The 26650-nt window shown below is 44.0% G+C and overlaps 1 protein-coding gene across 2 annotated transcripts in view; it reads left to right on the top strand.

Moving 5' to 3' along the window:
- LOC142590600 (N-fatty-acyl-amino acid synthase/hydrolase PM20D1-like) overlaps window positions 1-26650 on the top strand; it is a 72235-nt gene that overhangs the window by 31047 nt on the left and 14538 nt on the right. For both annotated transcript variants that reach the window (XM_075702910.1, XM_075702911.1), the window contains exons 7-9: window positions 4598-4659; window positions 15736-15814; window positions 22112-22183. In XM_075702910.1, coding sequence (XP_075559025.1) covers window positions 4598-4659; window positions 15736-15814; window positions 22112-22183 — 213 coding nt within the window. The remainder of the gene's footprint in view (window positions 1-4597; window positions 4660-15735; window positions 15815-22111; window positions 22184-26650) is intronic.

The following is a 26650-nucleotide window of genomic DNA, read 5'->3' as shown; positions in this document are numbered from 1 at the left end:
GACGACGGACATGGATTACTGCGTTGCGCCGAACGAAGTGAGCAACTGGCAAACGAAGCAATCTTGTTCGTTGATCACTCCTGAGTGTATGACAGTTTTTATATGTAACCCACATGAATTTAATAATTAGTCGTTATATAATCCTTTTCTTTGTATGAAAACTTCCAGTTGTTCAACTGGCACTTGCCCTGCCTTCTTTCTCGTGTTTCGTTTGTGTGTGCGCTGCCCAAGAATGGAAACCACTTCTGTTGTATGCGCTAGCAGTGGCCGAAGCTCACACGTGCCAAGAAATTGAATATGTCCACGATGCATTGAACATGACCGGAGTTTATTCCTGCATCACCACTGCACCGATCGATCGAGTTACTGGATGATACATTACCTACGTCTTGGTCGCGCCGGCATTGCTGAAGCAGAAATGATTACTAATACTTTCAACCTCCGTTTCTTGAGCACTGTTAAAAAATGGCCAAGCTATTTACATTGCTGCCTCTATTCTATATTGTAGGGGACATACCAGTAAGTTGTGTGTGCGTGTCGTATTTGTGCTATGCAGTGATATATTTTGTTTATTTCTGCACAGTGTCGATGGAAGTCTGTTGTTGCCATCAGAGACAACACGGATTTGTAGCAAACATTTTGTGCGAAACTGCAAAAATGACTTTAGCTCGTATATGCCGCATCGTATGTGGCGACGATTTTTCCGGTGGCACATACGGTGTCGTTTCCAATTACCTGCTCAGCGTCACTTACATGGCTAAGCAGACGCTGCCCTTTTGCCGCATTGCAGCCATAAAAATAATCGTCAAGCGTACCAATCTTCTTAAAGGTAAATAGAAACGTGCACAGCCTGTTTCACATTTAGGGGAAAACTCGGAACTATTGCATCGCGATGCGGCAAGCAATGTAGTCGTGCGGCAGCAGCAGCTCGAGCAGGTGCAGACGCTCGAGGGGCGGAGTCGTGATCTGCGTCGTCTGTTACGGCGGCGCGCCCTGGCCGCGTTGTCGGGAAGCGCGCTACTGTCAGTGGCAGTGCACCGATTTCATCGGTACTGTGGGAACTGAGCTGATATTATTTACTAAACGTTGTGCGACGCCAAACTCTGAGCCTTCATTGGCGATAATGGGGTTCCACAAACTTCTTTGGACAGCATGCTTAATTTTTCTTTCGAAAGGCCGGGGTACTGAGTGTGGGCACGTATATTTCTTCACTGGGTGTGCTACCGTAATAAGCAGCGACAAGGCGCACCAAGATGTGCGCGCAACATGCTCAGTCTTTATTTGACTCGAAAGGAAAACAAAGCACTCAACAATGATAACTATGGGGGTTGAACACGATGAAACAAACGGATATGATTAAAGGAATGTTTTAGGTTAAGACAATGAGCTGGAAGTGATTTTTCTCGACAATCAATAACTACACCAGACAGACCCTGCCTGCCGGCAGGGAATTGGACACGTCACGCTCCGAACTTCAGTTAGTATCTCGTCATATCCCCAGCGGCAGCGATGACAGCGCTCATCCTGGAAGGCAGACAAGTGTAGAGTGATTTGATCAGGGATGTGTTCATTCGCAGCACATCTCAGTCGCTGACGATGGTGGAGTGAAGCCTATCCTTGGGCCACTTATAGAGGGGATCGTGCACCAGCGATACTTTCAACAAGCCCCACACATATTAAATGATGTTGGTGCCTGGGGATTGAGGCGGCCACTCCAAGAGAGTGACGGCGTGCTCTTCCAGCAGTTCTTGCACAACACGAGCAGTGTGGATCGGCGGCCTATCGTGTTAGAATATATAGTCGCCTTCCAGGAACGGGCCGTCAAGAATGTATGGAATAAGTACGTCGTCTGTGACTGTCCTGCACATTTCAGCGATGAACTTACCTTCGCGGCGTATCAGTGGGCATCGCACAACGCTTAGTAAAGAATACTGGCTCATTTCACGCAGTAATGATGAGATCGGTGCACTGCAACTGACAGCAGAACGCTTCCCAACAATGCGGCCAACACGCGCCGCCGTAGCAGACAACGCTGTTCAAGATCCCGCCCCTCGAGCACCTGTGCCTCCGCGAGCTGCTGCTGCCGCCTGACTCAAGCGCTCGCCGCATCGCAATGCAATGCGCTCCGAGTTTTCCCCTAAGTGTGAAACAGACTGTACATCATCCTTCGAACAAAACGTCCACGCACACACACGTAGGCACACACCGCGCGCGGTACGAAACGTGCCCAAACACGCGCAGTGCAAGAGGCAATCAAGGCGGTGCGAACGGGAGATGGGAGAGGCGTACCACCCGCTAGTTGAATTTTGCCCTGCACGTGGCGCTCTCAACGCCGGCGCAGCAGCGCTGCTCTCGGTGCTGTCCTTGTCTATGGTGAACGACTGCAACTTAGATCTGCTGCAGCCTCTGAGATTACCATGGCATCTGTCACCGTCTTGGAGGCCCGCTAGAACGCTCGCTAACAGATGCCCGCGCATATAACGCGTTGGCGGAAGCATTCAGCCTCCGCTGCCACATCCGCCGGAAGTTGAAAAGGCAACGAGCGCTGCCTCACAAAATTTATGCTGAACTAAGGGAACCGCCGCTACAGTGGGAAAGCGAGCAATGCGGAGGGCATGTAGTAAATAGGCATTGGCTGTGCTTGCACGACGAAAAGTGGAAACACTACGTGCTAACCAATACGTACGCAATAAGCTGGTACGGTTTATGCGGATACAAAACACATTATGTTTAATGGTTGCTGAGTCGGGGATTTGACTTTACTACTTCTAAAGCGAAACTACTGTTTAAGCGGGCACGGTTTAACGACGTTTTACCAGTGAAACCTCGTTAAACCGTAGTTGGCCAGAGCTCGGAAAAAGTACTCGGAAAACGGAACTCAGAAAGTGTGCGATGAAAGGAAAAAAAAAATGCAGTATTTATTCACTTCGCGCGACAAAGTGTTATTTTCGTTTCATGCCACGATGCCTAGCACTACGACTGCGGCCTCAAACTTACTGAAGCTGCGTGCCAGCTTTTCAGCCATCCCCCTCTTCTCGGCAAACACTCACATGGCAGATTCCTCGTTGGCATTACATATTCTCCCTGCAAGCGCACAGTAGTGCTGCAGAAGTCCCGGTGCGCCTTTTTTATTGCCAGGTGCCGGAGTTTGGAATAGTTTTTGTTTGGAATAGTTACGTTATCGCGCCCTGTTCTCGTTGCGACGATTGCATTCATGAGGCTGCCGTAACGAGCAGCTTCTGCCACTGTCGGGCCTGAATCGCCCGTGCTGTTGCTTTCCGTGTTGTCCTCATCACTGTCGCTAGTCCGCACTTCGGCAACAACAGAGTCAATGATGGCGAAAAGTCGAACCTCGTAGCCGACATCTCTTCGCCGTCACAGCAGCGCTGCCGAGCAACTCCTTCGCATTCCAAATGCAACACACTGTAGTCAACAGCAGATCCTTGTCGCATGCCAGCGCCGACTTCATCGTGTCACGTTCGATAGCACAGACGATGTCAAATTTTTCTTCTATGCTGAGCACCCGGTGTGTTTTTTTTATCCGAGCTTCGGCGTGACGTTCTGCTGGGCCCCCCAATGGAGACGATGAACCTCAGTGTTTGCGTGACGAAAAGTGGAAACGCTACGTTTTAACCGATGCGTACGCAATAAGCTGGTACGGTTTGTGCGGATACAAAGTACATTATGTTCACAGGCCGCTGAGTCGGGGATTTGACTTTACTACTTTTAAAATGAAACTACTATTTAAGCTGATATGGTTTACCGAGGTTTTACTGTAGTAGTACGAGCTGCTCATGCTTATCCATGAGGAAACAGAGCTTGCAGTTTATGTTTTAATTATCGAACTGCTATCTGGGATACAAATATGAAGAAAGTTTGTATGGCAGGTTACACTCTAAGAAAAGTTTACACCCTTTAGAGTGCCCCTTCTGCCACACAACAATAATAGTCATCTGCCTTGATGCGTTTCCTTTCTTGAAAACACCGAGCCCGTTACTTTCCTGTCGGGAATACTATCATGCTGATAATGCTCATGCTGTTCGTTAGTGGAAAGTACCGGGCTCGCAGCGTTAAAGAAAGGAAACGCATCAAGGCAGATGACGATTATCGTTATGTGGCAGAAGGGGTACTCCAAAGGGTGTAAACTTTTCTTAGAGTGTATATGTTGGGGTTGTGCTCCATTGTATGACAGATGCAACATTAGAGGTAGAGCAAAACATCAGCTCACTAGAGAGATAATTGAAGCAGATCTGATTGGTTTGGTAGTAGAGCAATGTGTCAGCACCACCTCCATTTCATTACTTGACAAAGAAATTGTTTTTCTGTGCAAGTGTTAAATAGTAGTATATCGTCTTTTGTTTGTTTCATCCTGTGCAACATGTGCCTATAAGTATGTGTGTCCTATGGCAATAAATCGGTTGGAAGTCAGCACCCTGCCTGTCTCGTTTCTGCTGTAGTTTCTTGCCTATAATGGTGCTGTAACTGACCTACAATCATAAACTGATTTAGTGTTCTTCCTCGGCGCCTGCGCAACACAGCACCTCACTGTGCTGCCCAGGCATGAAGTGGTCGTTCACGAGATGATTCATCCTTGCAGGTGCCGTTCCACTTCCGACTTGCACTGGCCAACATGTGGCTTCTTGGACCTGCCATCAGCTGGTGAGCACTTGATTGGCTCCCCTCCCTTGGTACAAGTCACAGGGAACTAACATTTTAGGGCAAAAGGCTGGCAAGGGGTTTGGTTCTTTGGTGCTCTGTGATGTGCGTGAATAGCCGGCACTTCCACTTTCGAGATAAGACAAGTGCACTCATTGCCTGTGTGTTGTGTAAAATGAGATGCCATCACATTACGCATTCCTCCCGCCAGCAAGATTTCTAGTACCTAGGGGTCGGTGAATACCGTGTTTACTTGCATAATGATCACACTCGCATTATGATCGTACCCCTGAGTTTTGTCGTCAAAATGAGATTTTTGTGTTTCCTGTGTAATGATCACACCCGGAACTTGCTGCAGCTATATGTCGTGTGCCAGGTCTAGCTGATGATGATTGTGCTTGCAATCTGTCGAATGCTACGCAAACGACTCAAGACTTACCAAGTGCACCGCATGCGCCAAATAGATTCTTAAGCAGGTGTGCCATTTAATTCCCTTCATCATTTTCTGCACTTCAAGAAAAAAAATGTGCAACAAAACTTGCTTTTGCTTTGTTATTTGTTGGCTTTATAAAGGTTGTGCTCAACAAAAAAAAAAAAAAAAAAAGAAAGAGGTGCCGCCTTTTGGTTCCTCCCATCTGCACTCGCGGGCACGCAACAAATTGCGAGCAGCAATGACAGTAGCCACATTTATATTGATACGGTACAAGTATGCCCTATTCATATGCTGCCTCTTATTACACAGTTAAGATATTCGCCCACCCTTGGTGGAAACGTTCCATATTAGGAGTGTGGTGAGGACAAATGCTGCAGTTTTCATGTCATGCCCACCATGCCTTTCTATTTCAGTGGTAGCTGAGCGCGCCCATCTCTGTTTCTGTCTGCTCAAAGTGGACATGGCTATGTTATTGCCGCACACTTGCCGATATGAACAATATTATTCATTATTGATGTGAAAGAAACTGCTTCAATGCACCTAACGTACTCATGAGAAAAAGAAAAAAAAAAGGGTTCAGCTTGCTCCGTCAGCCACACCTGCAATTTCTGTTTTGATTTCCCGCACTGTTACAGCGGCATCCACCTGTTGGTTGTCCTTTTGTCATCCCGCAGCAAATGCGTTCCAGTGCATTCCCATGAGCACCGCATTTTCTTTTCGCAAAAAATTTAACCCACATAAGGATCACACCCCTTAAATTTGTATCAATTAAACAAAAATAAACTGTGATCATTATGTCAGTGAATGTGCTTTTTGAAACTTTTGAATAACAAATAGAATACTGTCCTATCTGATTCAGTCATCGAATGTAATGGTCACTATGATAAGATAATGTGGGCCCAGGATCCTTAAGAATTGACACGGCAGTCAGGTGCTTTGTACGGACAACACATACTGTACTCCACAGACACAACAATTTACACGCTCGGCAAACAACAAAACAATGACAATCATAATAGTCTAGAATTTCTGGAATTCCTAACGTGCCTAAGCACACATCGACTATCCTACTCGCTGGTGCGTTGTCATCGTTGCCATGGCAGTTGTCGTTGTGTCCAGTCCGTCTGGCAGTCGGGAGTCCAGCACCTCCCGAGGTGGCTTGTACCAGACCGTGACATGGCAGCAGCAGTGTAATTGTACAGCAGGCTGGCAGAACACCAGGCGGCTGCAGTACAGGTCAGTGGCTAGCCAGTCATTGTTGCCGCAGGCTGCGGGCACATTGGATCACCTGGTCCACAGGTTGGTGCCTTCATGGTACCAGACGGCAAACACAGCTGGCCACCAGGCCTTCATATCAAATACAGCACCAGACTGCTACAACAGCAGGCAACCGGTCACCGGGTCAGCAGCAAGCACAGAGTGGGACATCGGCCTCACCAGGTCCGCTTGGCTGCAGGGTACCCAGTTGTAGAAGGTCACAACTTGAACTACCGGTCAGCAAGCTGCCGTCCGAGTCATTCTATGTTCGATTTGCTCGAGCCACAGGCTACTCACTCTTGTGGCCACACATTTCCTCTTCCTCGCATCGGTGTCACACAATCCGCATTATTATAGTCAACATTCAGTTAGGTCTTCGAATCTAATAGGGACTATTTGAAACTACGAATGTTTTTTCAATACTTTTTGAATAGTTTACGTCGTCAGCTGTACCGAAGGTAACTTGAAATTTATGCGAAAATCCCATATTTTTCATCCCATTCGCAATGCTCGTAATGTACTAAACACTCTGCATCATTCAGTCAGACAGACTTTTCCAGCTAAACACGATCACTCGCAATACAGTGTTGCTTAGGCAAGACATTGGGCAGTGGGTATTGTTTCATATTAATTGTAGGGGCAACATCTGTGTTTTTTTTGCAAGCAATCCGCTTAGTTGTTCCTAATACCCCCTTTGTGCACACTGCATGCGGGCTGACTACGGCCCAATATTTCGTAAGCACCGGTTTGCCGTTGCCCACGGTCGGGTGCGAACGTTTTGTTTTTTATTTTTTATATTAAAAACACATAAGGTTTTTCTTTTCTTGCTGTGTGTTACATTATCAAGTTTATTAGAGGTGTTTAATTCGCGCTGCCAGTTAATATATGCGATATGCGCATAATTCACAAGTGAAACATAATTAAACGCCTCTAATTATCTGTACTCGTTAGTGTAAATGCAAAACATGCAACAAAAGAAACACGTGAATGCAATGTTTTCTCATTTTAGATGTTTATTTTGCAATCATGAAATACATTAATTTTTTCGTGCAGCAGTCTTAACAATTAGTAAGTAGTTTTTGTCCCCTGAAATAGTATGATACAGCTAAAGGACAGCGCTGTTCTGCTGTGAGAGTTTCCCATACTGCCCTGGAGGCTCTCTTTCAGCCGTTCCTATGTTCTTGGCTCTGAACGGTATAGCATCCGGCATTTCTCTTTCACCGTCGAGAGTGAAGCTTGGACAGTTACGGTGCTCATAAAAACTGAAACAAATGAACAAACAAATAATATAGTAATGAATAACTTTGTGAACCATGCAGATGATCTATAGTGGAATTTTTTCACAGTCGTCTGCAAGAAATCCCGATCCTGACACAGCCGCACACAAAATAATTATTTTGTCGTTGCACATGCATGTAATGAACACATACTGTGCACTTTCAGTGAAAATTAGTGCGTTCAACTTCTGCCATGTGATTCCCTGCTTTAGAGCCGCCAAAGGAAACATGAGTACAGGAAGGATAGATTTACTGACTTGGCTCTGAATATCATTGCAAAAAAAAAAAAAAAATACAGCCAGGCAGTGCGATAAATGAATACAGCACATCGTTGCACAAACAAAATAGCATGCAGACTGCCACGAGACAAATGTATAGGTATACATAACGTCGAGACTGCAGTGACAAAGTATTACACGTAAACTACGAAAATGCAACAGCAGAAAAATTGAGGAACTTACATATGGGCTGTCCGCAGGGTTTCACGTACGTGTCTTTTTGTCTGATGTTCCTAGATCTACACTAGTCCACATGTGGAGAAGTGCCACACACATTCCATTCTTACCTACAATGCACCAGACGTATATCGTACAGGTATTTACAGTTTTGTTGCTTCATCTGTGGGAAGGAACGAAAGCAACTTCTAATTAATAATGACTTTTCCGCAATGACAACCAGACAAGCGTCTTACCTGATTTTTTCCCGAATGGTGATAACAGTTCCAAGCGTAGCACTCATTCACACACTGTGCTTCAATTTAAGCAGTGTTGTTCCAGTGTTTCCTAGAGAACAATTAAGGAAAATACAAGACGAGAAAATAATATCAGAAATATATACATGAAAGTACGTCTCAGATTTCCCTGTCCGAACTCTCGAACGCATGATCCATTCTCATATAAAGCCTATTTTTTTCCCCCCTGTCAGAAAAAAAAAAAAACACAAAAAACAAGGAGTCTATCATACGTTGCGAAACCATTTACGCAATACAAAGCGAGTTTGTTTCACTTGAAAAAGACGGTCATGCATTACACAACGTGAAATTAAAATGCCACTTACGAGTACACATATCTTGAACGGCGAGATACGGCGGCTCCACTGCATGGAAAGGGCTTGTGCTGTTCTTGTCCATGTCACTTTTGTGTAGTTTGCGTTTATATTCGCAGTCCATGATAACAGAAATGATCCAACTAGTCTACCAAGAGACGTGGAATGAGTTGGCATCTAGAGCTAGCATTTGGCGGCAACTCGCGCCCCTGCTTGCGCCTTCGCGCCATTTGGCGGGAACTCGCCTGCGCCCCTGTGAGCAGGCGGCATTGCGCTTGATGAAGAAAAAATAGATAGAAAAGAAAGCTCCGCCTCGCTTTCTCGCCCCGTCCTCGCTGGTGGGAGCTGATGCTGCTTTCCAAGAACCTCTTCACTCCTTCTGGGAGAGGGAGGTGCGACCGCGCAAGACGACCGTGGTTCTCCCAGTCTTTTCCTTTTTTTTTCAGGTGCCTCCTATGAGTGGGGGGGGGGGGGGCGTTGCCGTTTCCTTTTGGTGCGTGTGTGTGTTGGGCACGTGCGTGTGTGCGTGCATCTGTGTAATGAAAATCTGCATTCTATATTTTGCAAGGATTGGTAGCTCTATACGAATATGCATATAGCTTATGTATACAATAATTTTTAACTCTTCAATGCGCCGAACAGTACTTTGGGTGCTATGTACGTCAGCATGTAGGTTCTGTTTTCTTTTTTGGGAGTATTGTGTAAATATTGTATAATCTTGTTTTGTTCCCTTTTGTGCTTGCTCATTATTTTATACCTGTTATTATTGTATGCAATTATCTTTGTTTTAAAAGTCTCGCTGTAAAGGCTCTGCCAAGCAAAAGGTGGCTGCGGCTTTGTCAATCTGTACCTGACAGCTTTTTCTGCGCCTCCGCTGTCTGTACCGTTAAAAGGCTGAAATAAATAATTTGAATTTTAATAAATATTTATCGTCAAAGCATCACGTCTATATGTGCACGAAGTTCGATAGGTGCATGCATGCATACACAGTCAATAAGCTTTCCAGGGAGCTTTGCACGAAAATGGTAGATATGCTTCACAGGAGACGGCGCTTGAAAGAACACTCATGATATGCCATGAATTTATTAATTCTTAACTGCTTGATTGTTGAACGTCATTAGTTAATTGAGCAAAAATTGGAAGAACTTGATCTAACTCTAGTTCTTCCCAACCAAATCCACGTCGACAGCAGAAATGCTCCATTTTATGATTTACGTTGATTGGCATGCAGCCTTAATTATTCTTAGACAAATTGACAATAGCTGCAAAAAATTACAGATTTCGACATCTCTTCACAATTCGGCCTGGTATAATCGCTTCTTCCACCCTCCCCAGTGAAAACATCCAACTGAAATGTTTTCCTAGAACTGTACAGTCCACGAGTCACCTGCGCTTAGATCGCTTGACAATTTTTGCTGTGCTGCGACGGCTGTTTACAATTAACACGCCGTTCTCGAACAATTTTGCTTGACTCTTTCCGCAGTTCAGATGACTATTACGAGAACTGCCTAATGCAATATCCACTTGATTAAATTTTGTTCCCTGTTAAATAGTTATTTTCTCGATAGTATACCCCTAGAAAAAAAAGAAAGCAATAATGAACGATGTAATAGTGTTGCAAACATATCCGTTTTCAAAGTATTGAAATCTTGTGATTTTTCGTAAAGGAATTGTAATACTTTCGTCACATGTATTGTTTCTCCTACTTCCACATTGGTCTCCACTAACTCTTATTCTCATAATAGTGGTCATTACATGCGTACCCGCATATATAGCGAGAATAAATTTGATTCTGATTTCATAATTCACTCCAATTACTACTGTTCGATCAGTCCGGAACAAAACACAGAACCATATCCTTTAGCCGGAAGTTTATCTAACAGCCAGATGAACTGTCACTGATGTCTGTATGTGATGATTGCTCTTTTCCCCCATGTGACGAACTACCATGATCGCTTTTGTATAGCTGCTCTGTATTCCGTCATCATTTGTCCGTCAACAGTTGTTACCCAAAAACAAAAACAAAAAAATTATTTCTGCCTCTCACTTGTTCAAAGCACTGCGCAGCCTGTGGGAATGCACTGGTACGTGTGAATGCATGGCTTAAAGGCTCAATTTTAAAGTATAAATTCCTGGCTGAACCACTGGTGAAGACTTTTCACGCCACGTTACTTTATTATGCTCACTTTTCTTGTGACCGATGACAAGACATTAGATTTGTCGGCCTCTGCGAGACAAAGCTGCATCAACGCAGTTTCTTAAATATACGAATTGGCTCAGCGGCTGTCGGACAGTGTGCATGGTCCCTTGTGGCACGTCACTAAAAAACTAATTAAACACTTAGCGTATATGCACAAAATGATGCGACAACTAATATAATGTGAGAGGGGACTTTCGGTCTAACAAAAAACTATATATATATATATATTATACTGCACGAAGTGATGCCGCAAGGAAACAGGAAACAACGTATAAAAGCGGGTGCTCGCAAGCCGCAATTCATTCCTCGTTACTGCGAACTGCCATTGCAAAATGCAGTGAAAGGACGAGTGCATGCACAATAACTCGTTACTGCTGACTTCTTTGTTACCATCGGCGATGACGGTTTCTGCCCCCCATGTGACCAAAGTTATTCGGCAGGCAGCACTTCAGACATACCCGTAATAAAATTGAGTACGGCGAAGACACTGTGTGACGATCCTCTGGGCGACTTCGAAGGCCGTTGATCGTCTTGCACAAGGTTTCGATAAATACGCCGTAACCATATTGATGCGGCACTAAGAACGTTTTAAACCGGGAGGGTAAAGGCGGCGCGAAATGGACAGTGAGAACTCCCAGCTCGCGCGCTCTTGCGCATGGTGAAACGTCAGCGTTAGATAAAGTAAAAGAAAAATAGCACACATTATGTTCATGTCACGAACCCAAACATAATGCGAGGCGCGTTCCAAGGCTAAAAATTTCGGGGGAAAACTCGCGCTATATTTGCATAAATATATTAAGTGCATATCTCTTGTGTATCGCCTCTTCTCTGGCTCATGTGCTCTCACGCTGCACAACCTCTCCTATAGCCGGTGACACTGGTAGCAACTAGTAAAGAACACCTCCTTTTATAGTAATGTTATTTCATTATTTCAATGCTCAACTTACGCCAGCATTCAGGCACTCCAGCTACATGTGTCTCTGTGTGTGGTTGTACCCATTTGCTACATTATGTCATTGATTACAAATACTCATTTAGGCGTAAATCCCTGTTTATGCATTATGGTATATGTTTTTATCAATTGAACGTCATTTCGGACGTTCGGTGGTCTCGATTTGTCACGTACCATCGTGCTCAGTACGAGCTACAACGCGCGACCGTTTTACCACGCGCATTCGCGTTGTAGCTCACATTGAGCGCGATAGTGCATCATAGCCCCATATAAAAACCAGAAAATATGTATAATCTAAAGCGGAAACAGAAAGTTCGATCACGTTAGACTGTTTTTTTTTCTTTTTGTATATGTGCCGGCTAGAAGAAGTGCAGGATATCTACCAGACGTTCATATATAAAATATCCACAGACTTCTGACGGTTGCAATTTCGTATACTGAGGCAGTACATGCATGAGTCATATATTCCAAATATGAAGCTTTATTTTAGATGGGAGCTATAGGTGACATGGGCGCCTGCATGCAGCGCGCAGTCTGCTATTTGGGAAGTCGTGCCATTGTTCAGAAGGCCCTTCCTCTTGCGCAAGAGCGATATGAAAGTGCTATACGTGAAAACCTATAAAGTTGACAGCAGCAATTTATGGACAATAAAAAAGAAACCTATATAATTTTGCCTAATGTAAGCCGTTACATGTTTTCAGCCAGAATCTTATAACTATATTAGGCAAAGCTCTATAAGTAAAGCTATACTGATTTTAAAAAAAATATATAACAATTAAACTGTACATTTGTTGCGACGCACTATAGCGTATGCATCTACGTTATTTCTTCTGCATGCAAGTGCTTTTGTGGTTCTGCCTTGGGTGCGTTTCTGAATTTCTCATCTTAGGCTCAGATAGATTGCACCGTTTATTCAAAATTTACTGATGACAGACACCGCTGGCTTCTCGGCCACAAGCGCAGCAAACAGCGGCCGAAAAGTTTCCCGCGCTTCTCAGCCTGCCTTCCCTGGTTGCGCACGTTTTGTCTTTTTTTTTCTTTTTCTTTCCCCTCCTAGCTCCATACTGCGCTTACCTGGCCATGCTACTCGGCCTAGGGCTTGGTCCTCCCTTCTTGCCTGCATTCTTCCCCGCATCTGGACTATTTTCCTTTACTTTCTTTTCCCTTAGTCCGAGTCGCCAGACGCTATATCAGCTTGTCGTTGGAAGCAGGCATGCGCGTTTACATTGCTTGTTCGTTCGTGCTCAAATTTCGCAATGAGGTCGCATTCTTTCTTCTTGCATTTTTCACAGAGTGTTTAATTAGTATTTCTGCTTGCCACGGTTCATGCGAAAAAGACACCTCCCACCCAGTCGAACCGAACCAGCTGCGAACGAACCAGTTTAAAAGCAATTCAAAGCATTCTGCCAATGCGGAGAAACAAAAAATGCCGCCTTTTAGCGAAACGTGAGTTGAAACCAAGCAGCAACACGAGCAAACTCATTAAAAAAAGAATTTCAAAAAAGTCCAGAGTTGCAATCTGGTGCTTCTGCAGCGTGCATAAGCTGTGGCAGCATTGCTTATTATTGCAGTTACGTACTTTGTGTAATACATTTTATGCTGTCTAACAAAAAAAAAAAAATGTGGAGCCAAAGTTCAGTCGGCAACTAAAGCCGGCCCGATGCATTGCCGGCTTGTTGCATCTACGAGTGTTTGGCGCCCTCGGCGTTCAGTCGTGCTCTGACGGAGGCCCAACCCGTGAGGCCGGCCGCGTGCCGATGTAGCTGGAAGGAGGCGTCGGGCCGACTGTTTTCGGAGGTCGGGTGGCCAGTGAAGCCGGCTGCCGAGTATTTCCCAACAATCGGCCAATCAGCGGCAGTCGGCTAGGGTTGCTTGGGCTGAGGCTTCATTCTGTTATACTCCATTTCGTTATATAGACAGCCCATTATAAGAACATATTTCACTTAGTTTACTCACAGCGTTTGCCTACATTTCACGCAAGAAGCTGGTTCGGGAGACTCCGTCGTGGCGACCACGCGCAGTGGCGTTCACTGTACGAATTCGGTAAAGAGATAGCGTCTGTAAACGATTCTGTGCTTTCAGTTTGCCCAAGATTATTATATCGACAGTCAAAAACTTCCCTTGTTTTGAGAGTACCTACATAAATGTCCAGGAGGGCTTCGTTGAGCGCCGTAAGCGAAACCTATGACGAGCGCACCGCATGATCCCTCATACTACGCAAGGGAGGCGCTTCCAACAGATGGCGACTCTGTAAGTCCTCGCCCCCAATACGAGGCACGCACGGTGGGCAAAACAAGGGCTCATATCACCACAGCAACATTTAAACATCTCTGAATGGCTAACATTATGCCTATTAGGCACCTAGGTGCTAGTACTGTAACTAGAGATGGCATGTGCATGCCTGTATAATTAAGAAGCGTGTACGACCTGTGAAAGTGACCCCTTTCCCTTCTTGACATGCTTCATCGCAATTCATTAGGTATGCTTTCCTGCATAACATGGCTGTACTGCAGCGAAACTGACAAGTCAATTTCGAACTATTTAGCGAAAGGCAATTTTGATATTGAAACCAGGGAAGTTTAGGCCCATAAATATCTATGGGCGCTGGCCGGCACCTTTGGTCAGGACCGAATTAAGTGAAAAACTTAATCAACCAAAGTTGAATTATTTTCGACGGGGGCGAAATGCGAAAACACCCGTGTGCTTAGATTTAGGTGCACGTTAAAGAACCCCAGGTGGTCAAAATTTCCGGAGTTCTCCACTACGGCGTGCCTCATAATCAGAAAGTAGTTTTGGCACGTAAAACCCGAAATATTATTATTAAAGTTGAATTAGCTGAATTCTACTGCACCAGGATGTTAAAATTGCTTGATAATAATGGGGAGAAGGTTCTGCATTATCATAAGCTATTCAAAAAATATTTTATTTTATTCTCTGTTGGCACTATTCGATTTGTATTTGATTCGGTCTCAAAAACTTTTATTTGCACACTCCTTGCACCGAAATAGTATTTACAGGAAGGACTGGAGCAACAGAGGTTTTATATTAAGGTATACTAGAGCACTGTGCCTCTAGCTTTTTGCACATGATTTCATGAGACTGTATCTAATTGCACAGGATTGGGTAGGTGGTGCAGAGTATGCACCTAATTGTGCTGGATTACTATATCTATTTGCTGTGCAGTCCAACCCACTTATAACAATGCCAGTTTTAACAATATATCAGACATAACAATGAGCAGCCCTTGCACAGTGATGTTGTGCAAGTTTGAATCGATGCTTTTCGTTGACGCGTGAATTTAACCCATTCCCCTCTGCAAATGTACAAACGGTACACACACACACACACACACACACACACACACACACACACACACACACACACACACACACACACACACACACACACACACACACACACACACACACACACACACACACACACACACACACACACACACACACACACACACACACACACACAAACACACACACAAACACACACACACACACACACACACACACACACAAACACACACACAAACACACACACACACACACACACACACATATATATATATATATATATATATATATATATATATATATATATATATATATATATATATATATATATATATATATATATATATATATATAGACATATTTTTAAAATTTCACAGGAAGATCGGGGTGCCGCTATATGGGTTGAACTAGCGGCTGGCATCGCAAGGGAGAAACGAGCTGCGCCGATGAAAAACTAGCCAAGTGGCAACCCCAACCAGTGTCCATGGAGCAGGTTTTGTCAATCATAAAAGCCGCATTGCTTCTCTGGCTGCCATGCACATTTTCATATCAGAAGTAAGGTAAGGATGGCGATGATGATGGCAATGAAAAATATATCTGGAAATGTGCAGGTTCATGTCACGGAGCCAGCAGATGGACCCCATGATCCGCACCACTACCACGGTCACTCGCATTGCTGGCGGCGTGAAGGTATGCTCCATGCAAAGAGTTCCAACATGATGTTGGGTCATAGGCACGACTACCAATACTGAGGACAATGAACATCCATGGAATAATTGATGAATTGTTATTGTTCTTTTGTTGTCAACACACAAACACCCTTCTGGCTTCAGGGGCTATTAGCTATCTGCAGTCTCTTTAAATTTCCTGTTTGTATTCCGTGCTGTGTAAACATCAAAATTAGAAAAATATGATGTTTTACATTATCATTCCTTACAGAATCGTAATAAGAGTTACTACCATTACCGAGCAGCAAACCTAATAGCAAGACACTTTTCAGCTATTTTCGATTATTCAAGCAAGTGTGCAACTTTGTTTATATTTCACCTAGTTGGAACATTGTCACAGAAAATAGCTAAGGAAAAAAGTTATGCTTTCAATTTGCCGGAAAATATGCAGAAGCATTGTGTGAATCTCATTTGGCTGAATTTTATTTACTTATTTAATTGTCCTACCCTCAGTGCCAGAGGCATCATAAAGAGGAGCGGTACAATACAGGGTACATAGTAAACAGCAAATGCAGTGACAAAAGTTTTATGCTATACAATAATAGGTGTCATTAAAAAAATTCAAAAGTTCTTAGTTATAAAAGGTCAGCTAAAGTTTCACGAAAAAGTGTGTTATCATTAATGGCCACAACATCAGCAGGAAGGTGGTTCGAATCTATACACATGCAAGACAAAATTTAATGAAAAATGCTTTGTGTGAAATAGATCAGTCCTGACTTCATGACAGTGATGTCTACAATGGTATACATAATGTAGTCTTGTAGAGAACTGTGCATGCAATGTAGGATGATGATAAAGGCTGTGAAAGTGCGAAATATGCAACCTTTAGGTGAAAAGACAAAGAAAAGCCAAAATTACAATTAATTGGTGTAATGCTTGCGGTTCTGCTGTAATTAGAAAAGAAAAAAGAAACACCATTATTTTGGACAAGTTCTAACAAACTAATTAGGTTATCTCCAGGATGCCACATTGATATAGCATATTCTAATTTAGGCTGTACAGTCGAGCCCACATATAATGGCCCCACTTAAGACGAACTTTCGCTTAAAACAAACGAGAGCGTTGCGACCGTGAAAATATACTAGATTTTAATGGCATAAAATCGGACATATAACGAACACCTTTGAGTTCTGCCAATCGGTTACAGCGAACGGATGGCATAAACCCGCCGCCACGAGGCAAAATGGAGACGACCTCCGACCCTTTTGCATGCGCGGTCTGTTTTCCCAAGCCTCCTCCGAGGCGAACTATCCGTTTTGTGCCCCTCTACCCTCTCCTCACCGTCACACGCTGCACACGAGTGTCGGCGTGTGGCTTCCAAGATTGCCCTCCCACCCGTCCTCGCTACTCTGCTCCCCTCTCCTCGCTCTTTCTTGCAACTCCCTCGCTGTCACAGTGCGTGTGCTACAGCGCCGGCTTAAGTTCAGAAGTTTTGTTTTATGGCCTTTACCGAGAAGCAGGCCTCTCCACACTAGTCTCCATGCTTCCTCGCTTAGTTCTACTCAAGCCATAGTTGTAATTCAGGATGGCGGGCGGGAATGACGTGCCTGCAGCAGTCACGAAACGAAAACGCTGAACATGGCAACGAAGTGAGCAATGTTGAAGGAAGTGTGTCAAGGTGCTAAAAATTGCGAAGAAGTACAACGTGTCTAAGTCAACCATCTCGATGATTCTAAAGAACAAGAAAAAGATCACCAGCTCTGCCGCCCACTCGACGAACAGAAAGCACCTGCAGAAGGTCACCTATGCGGACGTACAGGACGCGCTGCTTAAGTGGTTCACCGACGCACGGGCTCTCCAACATTCCGATAAGTTGGCTAATGATGCTGGGCAAAGCCAAAAACTTTGCATTCCTGCTAGATCTTCCTGGCTTCTGCCCAGGCAACGGCTGGCTACATCTATTCAAAGTGGGCATGGGATTGCTTTTAAATCGATTGTCAGCGAGGTGGCTTCGGTAAGTGATCAAGACGTTGCCACTTGGCTTGTAAGAAACCGAGCCATTACTTCAAGCTACACGGAGCAGGACGTGTATAACACAGACGAACCTACGTTATTCTATCAGATGCTGCAGGACAAGACTCGTGCCACAAAAGGCGACTCATGTGCTGGTGGCAAGCACAGTAAAGTGCACATTACCGTACCTCTGCGCACTAATATAGATGGCTTATATAGATGACCTTTGTAATTGGAAAATAAAAGAAGCTGCATTTCTTTGAGAGCTGTTTACCTGTGTTCTACAGGCACAATACTAAGGTGTAGATGACATGCAATTTATTCGCAGAGTGGCTGGGCGAGTGAACGTGACATACACAGGCAAGGAAGGCTCGTGCTGCTTGTGCTCGACAACTGCTCAGCGCACAACATGCGAACTTCCCCGACAGGAGTCGCTCTACTTTTCCTGCCGCCCAATACCATTTCAAAAGTGCAGCTGCTTGATTTGGGCATAATACGCGCATTTAAGCCATCGTATAGGCGCCATACTGTGGAGCGCTTTCTCATCGCTGTTGACCGCCCAGCCGCCGACCTGCCAGTTTCCTTAGACAGAGGTGACGGCCGCTTGCATGCAGAACTGCTTCTGCAAGGCCAGCTTCATTGACGCAGTGCCTGATGCCGAGCCTGATGCTTCCGAAGATGATCGGTCCGGCGGCGATTTGTGGCATCGCGTCGTCGACTCCGACATGGGGGGCTGACACTGGTTGGGATGGCTTTATTTTGGCGGATGAAGACTCTGATATTGCGGAACCGTGCACAGACGAGGGCATCGCTTGCAAAGTGCGGGTGGAGAGAGGCGGGGAGGAATCGGATGACGATGAAACTTCGGAGCCAGCACCCATAAGCGTGCCTGTAGCAAGGGGCTTAATAGAGAGCCTCAGGCAACTTGTCTATGCCAAGGGCCTTGGCGAAGAGCACGCGTCTTTAAATAAACTGGAGTCCACCTTCATCAGGTCTGCACTGCAGAAACGGATGAGCATGACAAACTTCTTAGCAAAGAAATAAATTTAGTGTTTTGACTAGCCACTTTCTTTTTCTTTTTGAGCTGTCCATTTACTACAAACATTGGGGTATAACGAACAGAGGCCGCGTAATGCTCAGCTTTGTTATAAGCGGTCTCGACTGTATCAAAGTTTTACAAAGTATTTTAGATTAGATGTAGCTCTAGAAAAGCTACAGCGCAGATACTGTTACATGCGGTTAACGTTGGTAATAATGTACTTGCTGTAAACTGACCGTGACAAGCTTGCGGTTGTACGGGCACCCAGATAACTGTAAGAGTTGACTGTTTCTAAAGGAACATTGTTTAGGCAGCAAACATTTTGGTGGTGAACCACTGAGGATACATGTGATGCTTTACACTAGTTATTATTCAGTACCATTAACTGTGAGTTACACCATTTAACTATTGAGTTAAGATCAAGTTGTACTGTATTTACTTGCATAAAGATTGCACTCGCTTAATAATCGCATTTCTGAATTTTGTCGTCAAAATTAGATTTTTAAAATTTCCCGTGTAATGATTGCACCCCGAACTTGCCGCAGCGTTATGTCATGTGTCAAGTCTAGCTAATAATGATCGCGCGTACCATCTGTCGAATGCTACGTGAAATACTCTTCAAGACAAACCAAGCAGTCTGCACACACCAAACATTCTTAAGTAGATGCCTCATTTCATTATTTTCATCACTTTCCACACTTCCATGACAAGAAGAGGTACAACCAAACATGCCTTATTATGTATAGGCTTTATAATGGTTGTGGTCAACAACAACAAAAAAGGCGCTTTTTGATTCTTGTCATCTGCACTCGTGGGCTTGCAACAAATAGTAAGCGGCAATGATAGTAGCCACGTTTACACTGATACGTTAGAAGTGTACCCTATTCATACGCTGACGCTTGTAATACAGCTAAGCTATTTGCCCGCCCTTAGCGGAAACGTGCCGTATTAGGATAGTAGTGAGGACAGATGCCACAGTTTTCACAGCATGCCCACCATGTGTTTCTATGTCACTGGCACCTACGCGCGCCCATCTGTTTCTGTCCTCTCAAAGTGGACATGGCCAGGCTATTGCCGCAAACTTGCCGATATTAATGATATTGTTCGTTACTGATACAGAAGAAACTGTTTCAATGCACGTAATGTACTCACGAGATGAAAAAAACAAATCACGTTCGGCGCGTTCAGCTCGCCGGCCGACATTTTTGTTTTGGTGTCCCGCACTAAATACAGTGGCAGCTGCCTATTTGTTGACTTGTAAAAAAAATTTTTTTTCTTTTCCCGGGAAATTTAACCTGCGCAATGATCGTACCCCTGAATTTGTGTCAACTTTCTGACAAAAAATTGCGATCATTATGCGAGTAAATACGGTAGTTGGTTGACCTTAGCTTCGTTATTTATTTCTCTAAATATGTCACAGTTTTCAGCAAACAAATGTATGTTAGAGGACACTGTAGGCAGAAGGTCGTTAATATAAATGAGAAACAGAAAAGGGCCCAGAACCAAACCCTGGTGTATGCCAGAGTAAATGTCACCAAATAGAGAACTGTATGCACTGGCTACAACAAACTGAGGGCAATTTGTTAGGAAACAGTCAATGCGGGTGAGGAGCTTAGGATCCAGATTTAGTTTCCTTAGTTTGAACAACAAAGGTTTGTGACAAACCTTGTCAAACGCCTCAGAGAAAGAAAAGCTCCATCAAAGCTGCTCAGTGCAACAACTTCTATGTGGCTGCTATTTTTCTTTCTAAAGAGGGAAAAATAAACAACTGGTTGACCGGAATGTGCACTTTTGTGGCATGCCTCTCAGTAACATGTATGGCAATTGTTTTTTTGGATGACTGCTTCCTTTATTGTCAATTTCCTTGGCTAGCAAATGTTTTTTTATGGCAATTTCTTTGTCTGGCAATATCCTCAAATGACACCTTTTTTCTCACTTTTGAATTTGAAAATTGCATTTTTGAGGCTTCTAGATTTGTTGATCTTTTTTTAGTGGGACAGGTAGAATGGCCAGTCATATTCACTTTTTTGTATACCTGGAAGAAACGTGATCTTTGTACACGTTTTCTTAAATGCACATTTTGCGTAATAATGTAAAAGAATGTGGATTTGAGCTTTTTAGTGTGCGTTGCAAATGTTAGGAAACAACAAAGCTGCAAGGACCTTAGTTGGACAGCTTGTCATCCACTTGATCTGTTTGTTCGTGCTCATAGCAGTGTGTTACATGAATGTGAGAAGCCGTGTGCTGTGATTAGGCTTATGAATAAAGGATTCTGTGGCATCAGCTGATTCTAGCAGAATACAGAAAGAAGCAACCATTGGTGCTATTGAGGTGCAGTAAATTCAAGAAGTTGGCGAAAATCAGTGCCCAAGATGACCCCTGCGTGTGCCAGCAAATTGAGTAAAAATTGTGGCAGCCCCCTTGAGCTTGCCGTGGACATGTTTGTGGGATAATTGTTTCTCTCGACAGAATGCATTCAAAATGATTCCTCAAGGGTATTGACAGTTTGCTTTTAGAACTGATAAACACACCTGCTGAAACAGTCGTACATTCCAACAATATCCACGTTTTCTGTACAATTGTTTCAGACAGTGTGTAGTTGCTTCTTGCAGTCTTTAGTTTCTCTCTTCTTTTTTTACTCTTATGTCCCCCTCTCTAGAGTGTGATTACCTGCTTACTAACTCCACTTCTTCCTCTCAATTTCCAAAAGTATATATTAGCCATACACTTCCAACCTCTTATCCGTGCTGTTACATTCCTGTCTCCTAATGTTGCACATCTTGTTTGCTGTTTCATTGTTAATTGTGTGGTTCTTCATTGTTGTAAAGTTCATTTGTTATTCTCCAAGTTCCAGCCCCATATGATTGTACCAGCAATAAATGCACCATAGCACGTTCTCTTCCTTCCAAGGTTATCAGTAAACTGCCCTCCCAGCTATTATGAGTTTGCTGTTAGTGAAATGCATTTATTATTAACCACAGTGCCAAAAGTCAATACAAGGGGGAGGGGGCGAAGGATTCATAGATGATACAAAGGATTTAAAGGTACAACATATACTGGCAGTCACTCACATACACACGCACACGTTTGCAAAAAAAATGAAACTATTGCACATGTCTCATGAACAGCACACACATAAATAAACTGTCTGCATGCAATCCCTGCAGTGAAGCAGAACAGTTGCTAGAATTCTGGGCAAGTTATTTGTGACGCAGGCGTGACAAGCAGGTTTTAACATTACCTCACCCCCCCCCTACTGTGCCGCAGGACAACGTGGTTCCAGCGGAGGCCCATGCCTACATCAACCACCGGGTGCACCCTTCACAGTCGGTGGCTGAGGTGAGAGGATGCTGTGCTCTAGTGTTGTGAAAGCGAGCATTGCTGTCTCAGCATAATTAGGTTTCACTTCGCAGCATGCAAAGGCACTCGTGTATTGTGGTTTCAATTGCTTAATTTTTTACATATTCATCTGTGCATTAACCACGGTGGCATTACTCGCATTGCATTGCTGCATTCGTGAGGTTCACCAGGTTGATGCAAACGCAGAAAGGCAAGCAGGTTTCCGTCCTATGGTAGAACTACTCACGTATTAACAAACACTGTTATCCTACGTTTTCATCAGAATACATAAAGAAAAGGAACGATTGGACGTTAATAATGCACATAAACACTGTTTTGTGGGCACAATAAGCCTTGCTTTAATCTAGCATAAAAGTGTCATTATGGAAGTCAACCAGAAAAGACAGTATGGTCTGACCTCATTTTTCTGAACTTGGTTAAATCGTGTATTTTTTATGTGGAACGTTTTCGACGTTAGAAAGCTTTTAATGTTAGTCATCGCATAGGAAAAAAAAATACTTCAGCGATTCTGTCGGTTGTAAACTCATTTACTGGGATTTCAGCATTCTGTCAAAGTGGAGACTGTCATATCAACATGTGTACTTACTTATCCTATTTCCTGGGACTACATTTCACCCACTATCAAATTGAAGTTATCGCTCAGTGAAAAGCATGGCTGTATAATTTGAAACTTGCTCAAATGTTATCATTGATTCTATCTGTTGTGTATGTTCTCAGCGAACCTTGTGTAATCAGATTGTATGTGTGACACGAATTGGGTAGTAGTTTCCGGAAGGCACGCAAAATGCTGTCACTACAATGTGACAGCATTTCTTGCTTGTCTGCTTGCTTGCTAGTTCTTGAAACAATAACGTTCAACTTTATAGAAGAATGGGCAAAAATCAAATAGTTCTAGCGTTGTTTAGAACCAGGGAAGATTCAGTGGGAAGAATAATGCTGTAATTGAAAGTAAAGTAAGCATGCCTGTGTGTGCACGTAGAGGCGACTGACTTTCTCGTGTCGCTGCATTAGAGGCTTCTCTCTTTTCAGCCTTGGTGAGTCATCTTAAAGGCCCCATCCAGAATTTATCCATATACCTCGGTGATCATAACTTCAGCCACAGTGTATGTTCCGAGTGAAATGATACTCTTCTTTTGTCACACTTACGAGATTAGCGCCAAGGATTAACTATTTTTCTCTACATTTGTAGTACCGACATTATATCTTGCACTAGGCTGCTGTGAATCATAAGAGCTACGTTGTAGATGAATTCGGGGCATAGTCGTGACATTGTTGTTGGCAGTGACACCATCCATGCTTCAGCATATAATTTGCCGAACAGTTGATGCTGTTTTCATGGCCGTCGCAACAAAGGATTTTACATCAGCACATTACATTTTTTTTCAGAAACAAAGTCGTCCCGATTTGCACATCATGCTTGTTTGCAATAGCATGGCCTATTGTTGCCTCAAAGATGCATGTGCACATGCCACCACTCAGTGTTTATGTGTAGCACGAACCTTAGATGAAGTATTAGTCGCACGACAGTGTAGTAGGCAGTGTGTCCGGCTCCCAAGTGCACATTGCTGCAGTATTACCCTTTTGAATCCCAGCGGTGTGTGGTAGGCAATGTTTTGTTTTAAATTTTATTTATCTGCAATTTCTGTGTTCTGCCCACATCTGTATGCATTACCTTGTATGTTGCAAGGACTTGGATGTCCCACTGCTGTTACGACTGACTACAAATGTCACTGAAACGAAACATGACAATATGTTCTAGCCTCAGTATTCCTTCATGGCGACTGTAAAATTTAATTATATTTAAATTGTGCATAAACACACTTTGTTATATTGAGGATCAAAAAACATGGTGTTCTATGATCAATAAGTTATAAAAAGTTAAATACTTAGTTATATCAAGACTTTCTTTATACTGAAGTTTGTTGTATTAAGGTTGAACTGCATTTGCTGGATTCTAACATTCACAGGAGTCAAATGGGCACTAGCACTCTATGGGTTCAAAGCTCAAAACAAACATAGAAATCTGTTAAGGACCCAATTTCTTAGCCAGAAAAATGTCTTGTGCTGTAGAAGAAGATGAATAAATGGGGCAGGCCGGCACTGCAGAAGAAGAAGTTGGAACAATGAGTAGCTCTTTCTCTGGTTTCTTCACGTCTCGTTAGTTTTGTACATTTTTTGGTGCCGAAAACCTCCGTGCGGACTCGTTACCTCCATCGCACGTCTCCAAGGGCCTTCTACTCCACCGCTTCGCGCTGCGAGTGGCGAGGAATGACTAGATAATGCATCGTTTATGATCGGCCTGGAGACCAGACATCTCTCAAGAGCTAATCGGATGGATCGCCTCAAGACCAAGCAGTCGGCTCGATGAGCACAGAATACGAAGATTCTGCAGGAAGCACAGTTGCTACTTACAGATCCTACTGTAGACAAGCCCAAGCTTTCAGGTATTTTTGACCTGCTATCTGCTAGCAACAACGAGCTCTCAAAACTTAACGATGCACTCAAAGAGCACATTGCCGACGATGAGCTCGAAGCAGAATACGTAACTGCTGCACAATATAACGATCAAGCTATCAGCATGCTTGCCGAGATTTGGTGCAAGATTGACACTTTGGGACGTGTGGACAGTACAGCGGAGTCTGCTCCTCAGAATGCAACCCTGACAGTTCCTGACGCTATGCCCACAATTGGCCCAAGGCTACCAAATCTTGATATGCCAACATTTAAAGGCGGCATTCACAAATGGGCACCTTTCTGGGAGCAGTTCAAGCAGATTGTTCATCTCAACAACGCTATATCGACAACGACGAAGTTTTTCTATTTACGGTATTATCTTGCCGGGGAAGCGCCAGTGGCTATTGCCGGTTTACCGACTTCTGAAGCTTGCTACTCAGATTCCGTAGAACTTCTTAATGAACGTTTTGGCGATCGTCAAAGGATAGTGCAGCACCACCTGACAGTGCTTCGCCATCTACCTCATGTAAAGTCCAGAAGTGACGTACGCGGCCTCAGGCAGCTGTATGATGCCGCACAACTAAATATCCACTGTCTGACTGCATTAAACGTACCCACTCTCAGTTTCTCTGCAATGCTGATAGGTAGTCTACAAAAGCCATTGCCATACGAGATCATTCTTGCATATACGCGAGGAAAGCGAAGCTAGACTTTACGTCAACATGGGCCTGATACGAACCTGTCGGAGCCAGCACTGGCAGCTGCAACATCGGAAGCGGTGTTAAAAGAGCTGCTCATGTTCACACGTGTTGAGTTAGAAAGCCGCGAGCAGTGCAGCACATCGTCACTACGATCTGTCGATGACCATGCTGAGAGAACTCGAGGGAGCAGCACTGCTTCCTTACTGCACAGTACATCATACAGCTGGAGCTAGTGTTTCTTCTGTTGATCTAAGAAGCACGGTACACGCACCCACGATGCCGACTTATCTCTTGTTTCCAAAAAAGAGAAGCTAGCTAATGATAACCGCTGTTATAGATGTAAATCACGAGGTCACCAGGCACGGTCTTGTCACGGAAGACACGCCTCGAGTATGTGTGACCCGAACTACATAATGGTATAAAGTTTGTAAACAGGGTTAAGGTGCCTCAGAAAGACTGGCCAACATTTCGATAGGAGGACCTATCTTCGTCAAAGGCCTCCTATCGATAGGTCCTCCTATCGAAACGTTGGCCGGCCTTTCTGAGGCACCTTATCCCTGTTTGCAAACTTTATACCACAGTGTGCTATTCCATCTGTCAGCCCCTTTCTTGGCCGGCCTTTCTGAGGCACCTTATCCCTGTTTACAAACTTTATACCACAGTGTGCTATTCCATCTGTCAGCCCCTTCCTTGATTTTAGACGAACTACAGAAAAAAGGCTACTACAGCGGAAACTTCGAGACCAGCGGTGGCTTCAGGTAGCACAGCAGGGATAGTCTCGTCGCAATCAGTAATTCTTTGCAACTTTGATTCCACAAATGCTTGTGCAAATACAGACAGAGAAGTGTACCTTCAGTCTTTTCGCACTTTTGTCATTAAAAATAACAGGTCTAGATACATCAGAGGGATTATAGATGGAGGCAGTCAGAGATCATTTACCACAGAAGATCTGGCTGTAAAACTAACTCTGCAGGTACTGGGAAAGACCAGAATTTGATTCAACACGTTTGGCAACGCATCCCCATGTTCTGCTGAAATACGAAAGATTGTTGAAGTAGCACTGCGTAGTCAGCACTGTTTCGACATCCATATTGTTCAAGAAATTATAGTTACAGTTATCTGCCATGACATTGCTGTGCCGACAGCTGATAACTTCATTCGGAAGCTGCGATGAGAGGGCAAATTTTCTGCTGACGACAAAAATTTTCTTGAGGCGGATACTGAGAACAGCCTCAACTTGTTGATTGGAGCTGCCGTCTTTGGGAAATCATGACGGGAGAAGTTGCAAGGA

The sequence above is a fragment of the Dermacentor variabilis genome, chromosome 8 (genome assembly GCF_050947875.1).
Source record: "Dermacentor variabilis isolate Ectoservices chromosome 8, ASM5094787v1, whole genome shotgun sequence".
Classification (NCBI taxonomy): Eukaryota; Metazoa; Arthropoda; class Arachnida; order Ixodida; family Ixodidae; genus Dermacentor; species Dermacentor variabilis.
Note: the sequence above shows the minus strand (reverse complement) of the source record. Positions and strands in the feature narration are given on the sequence as shown.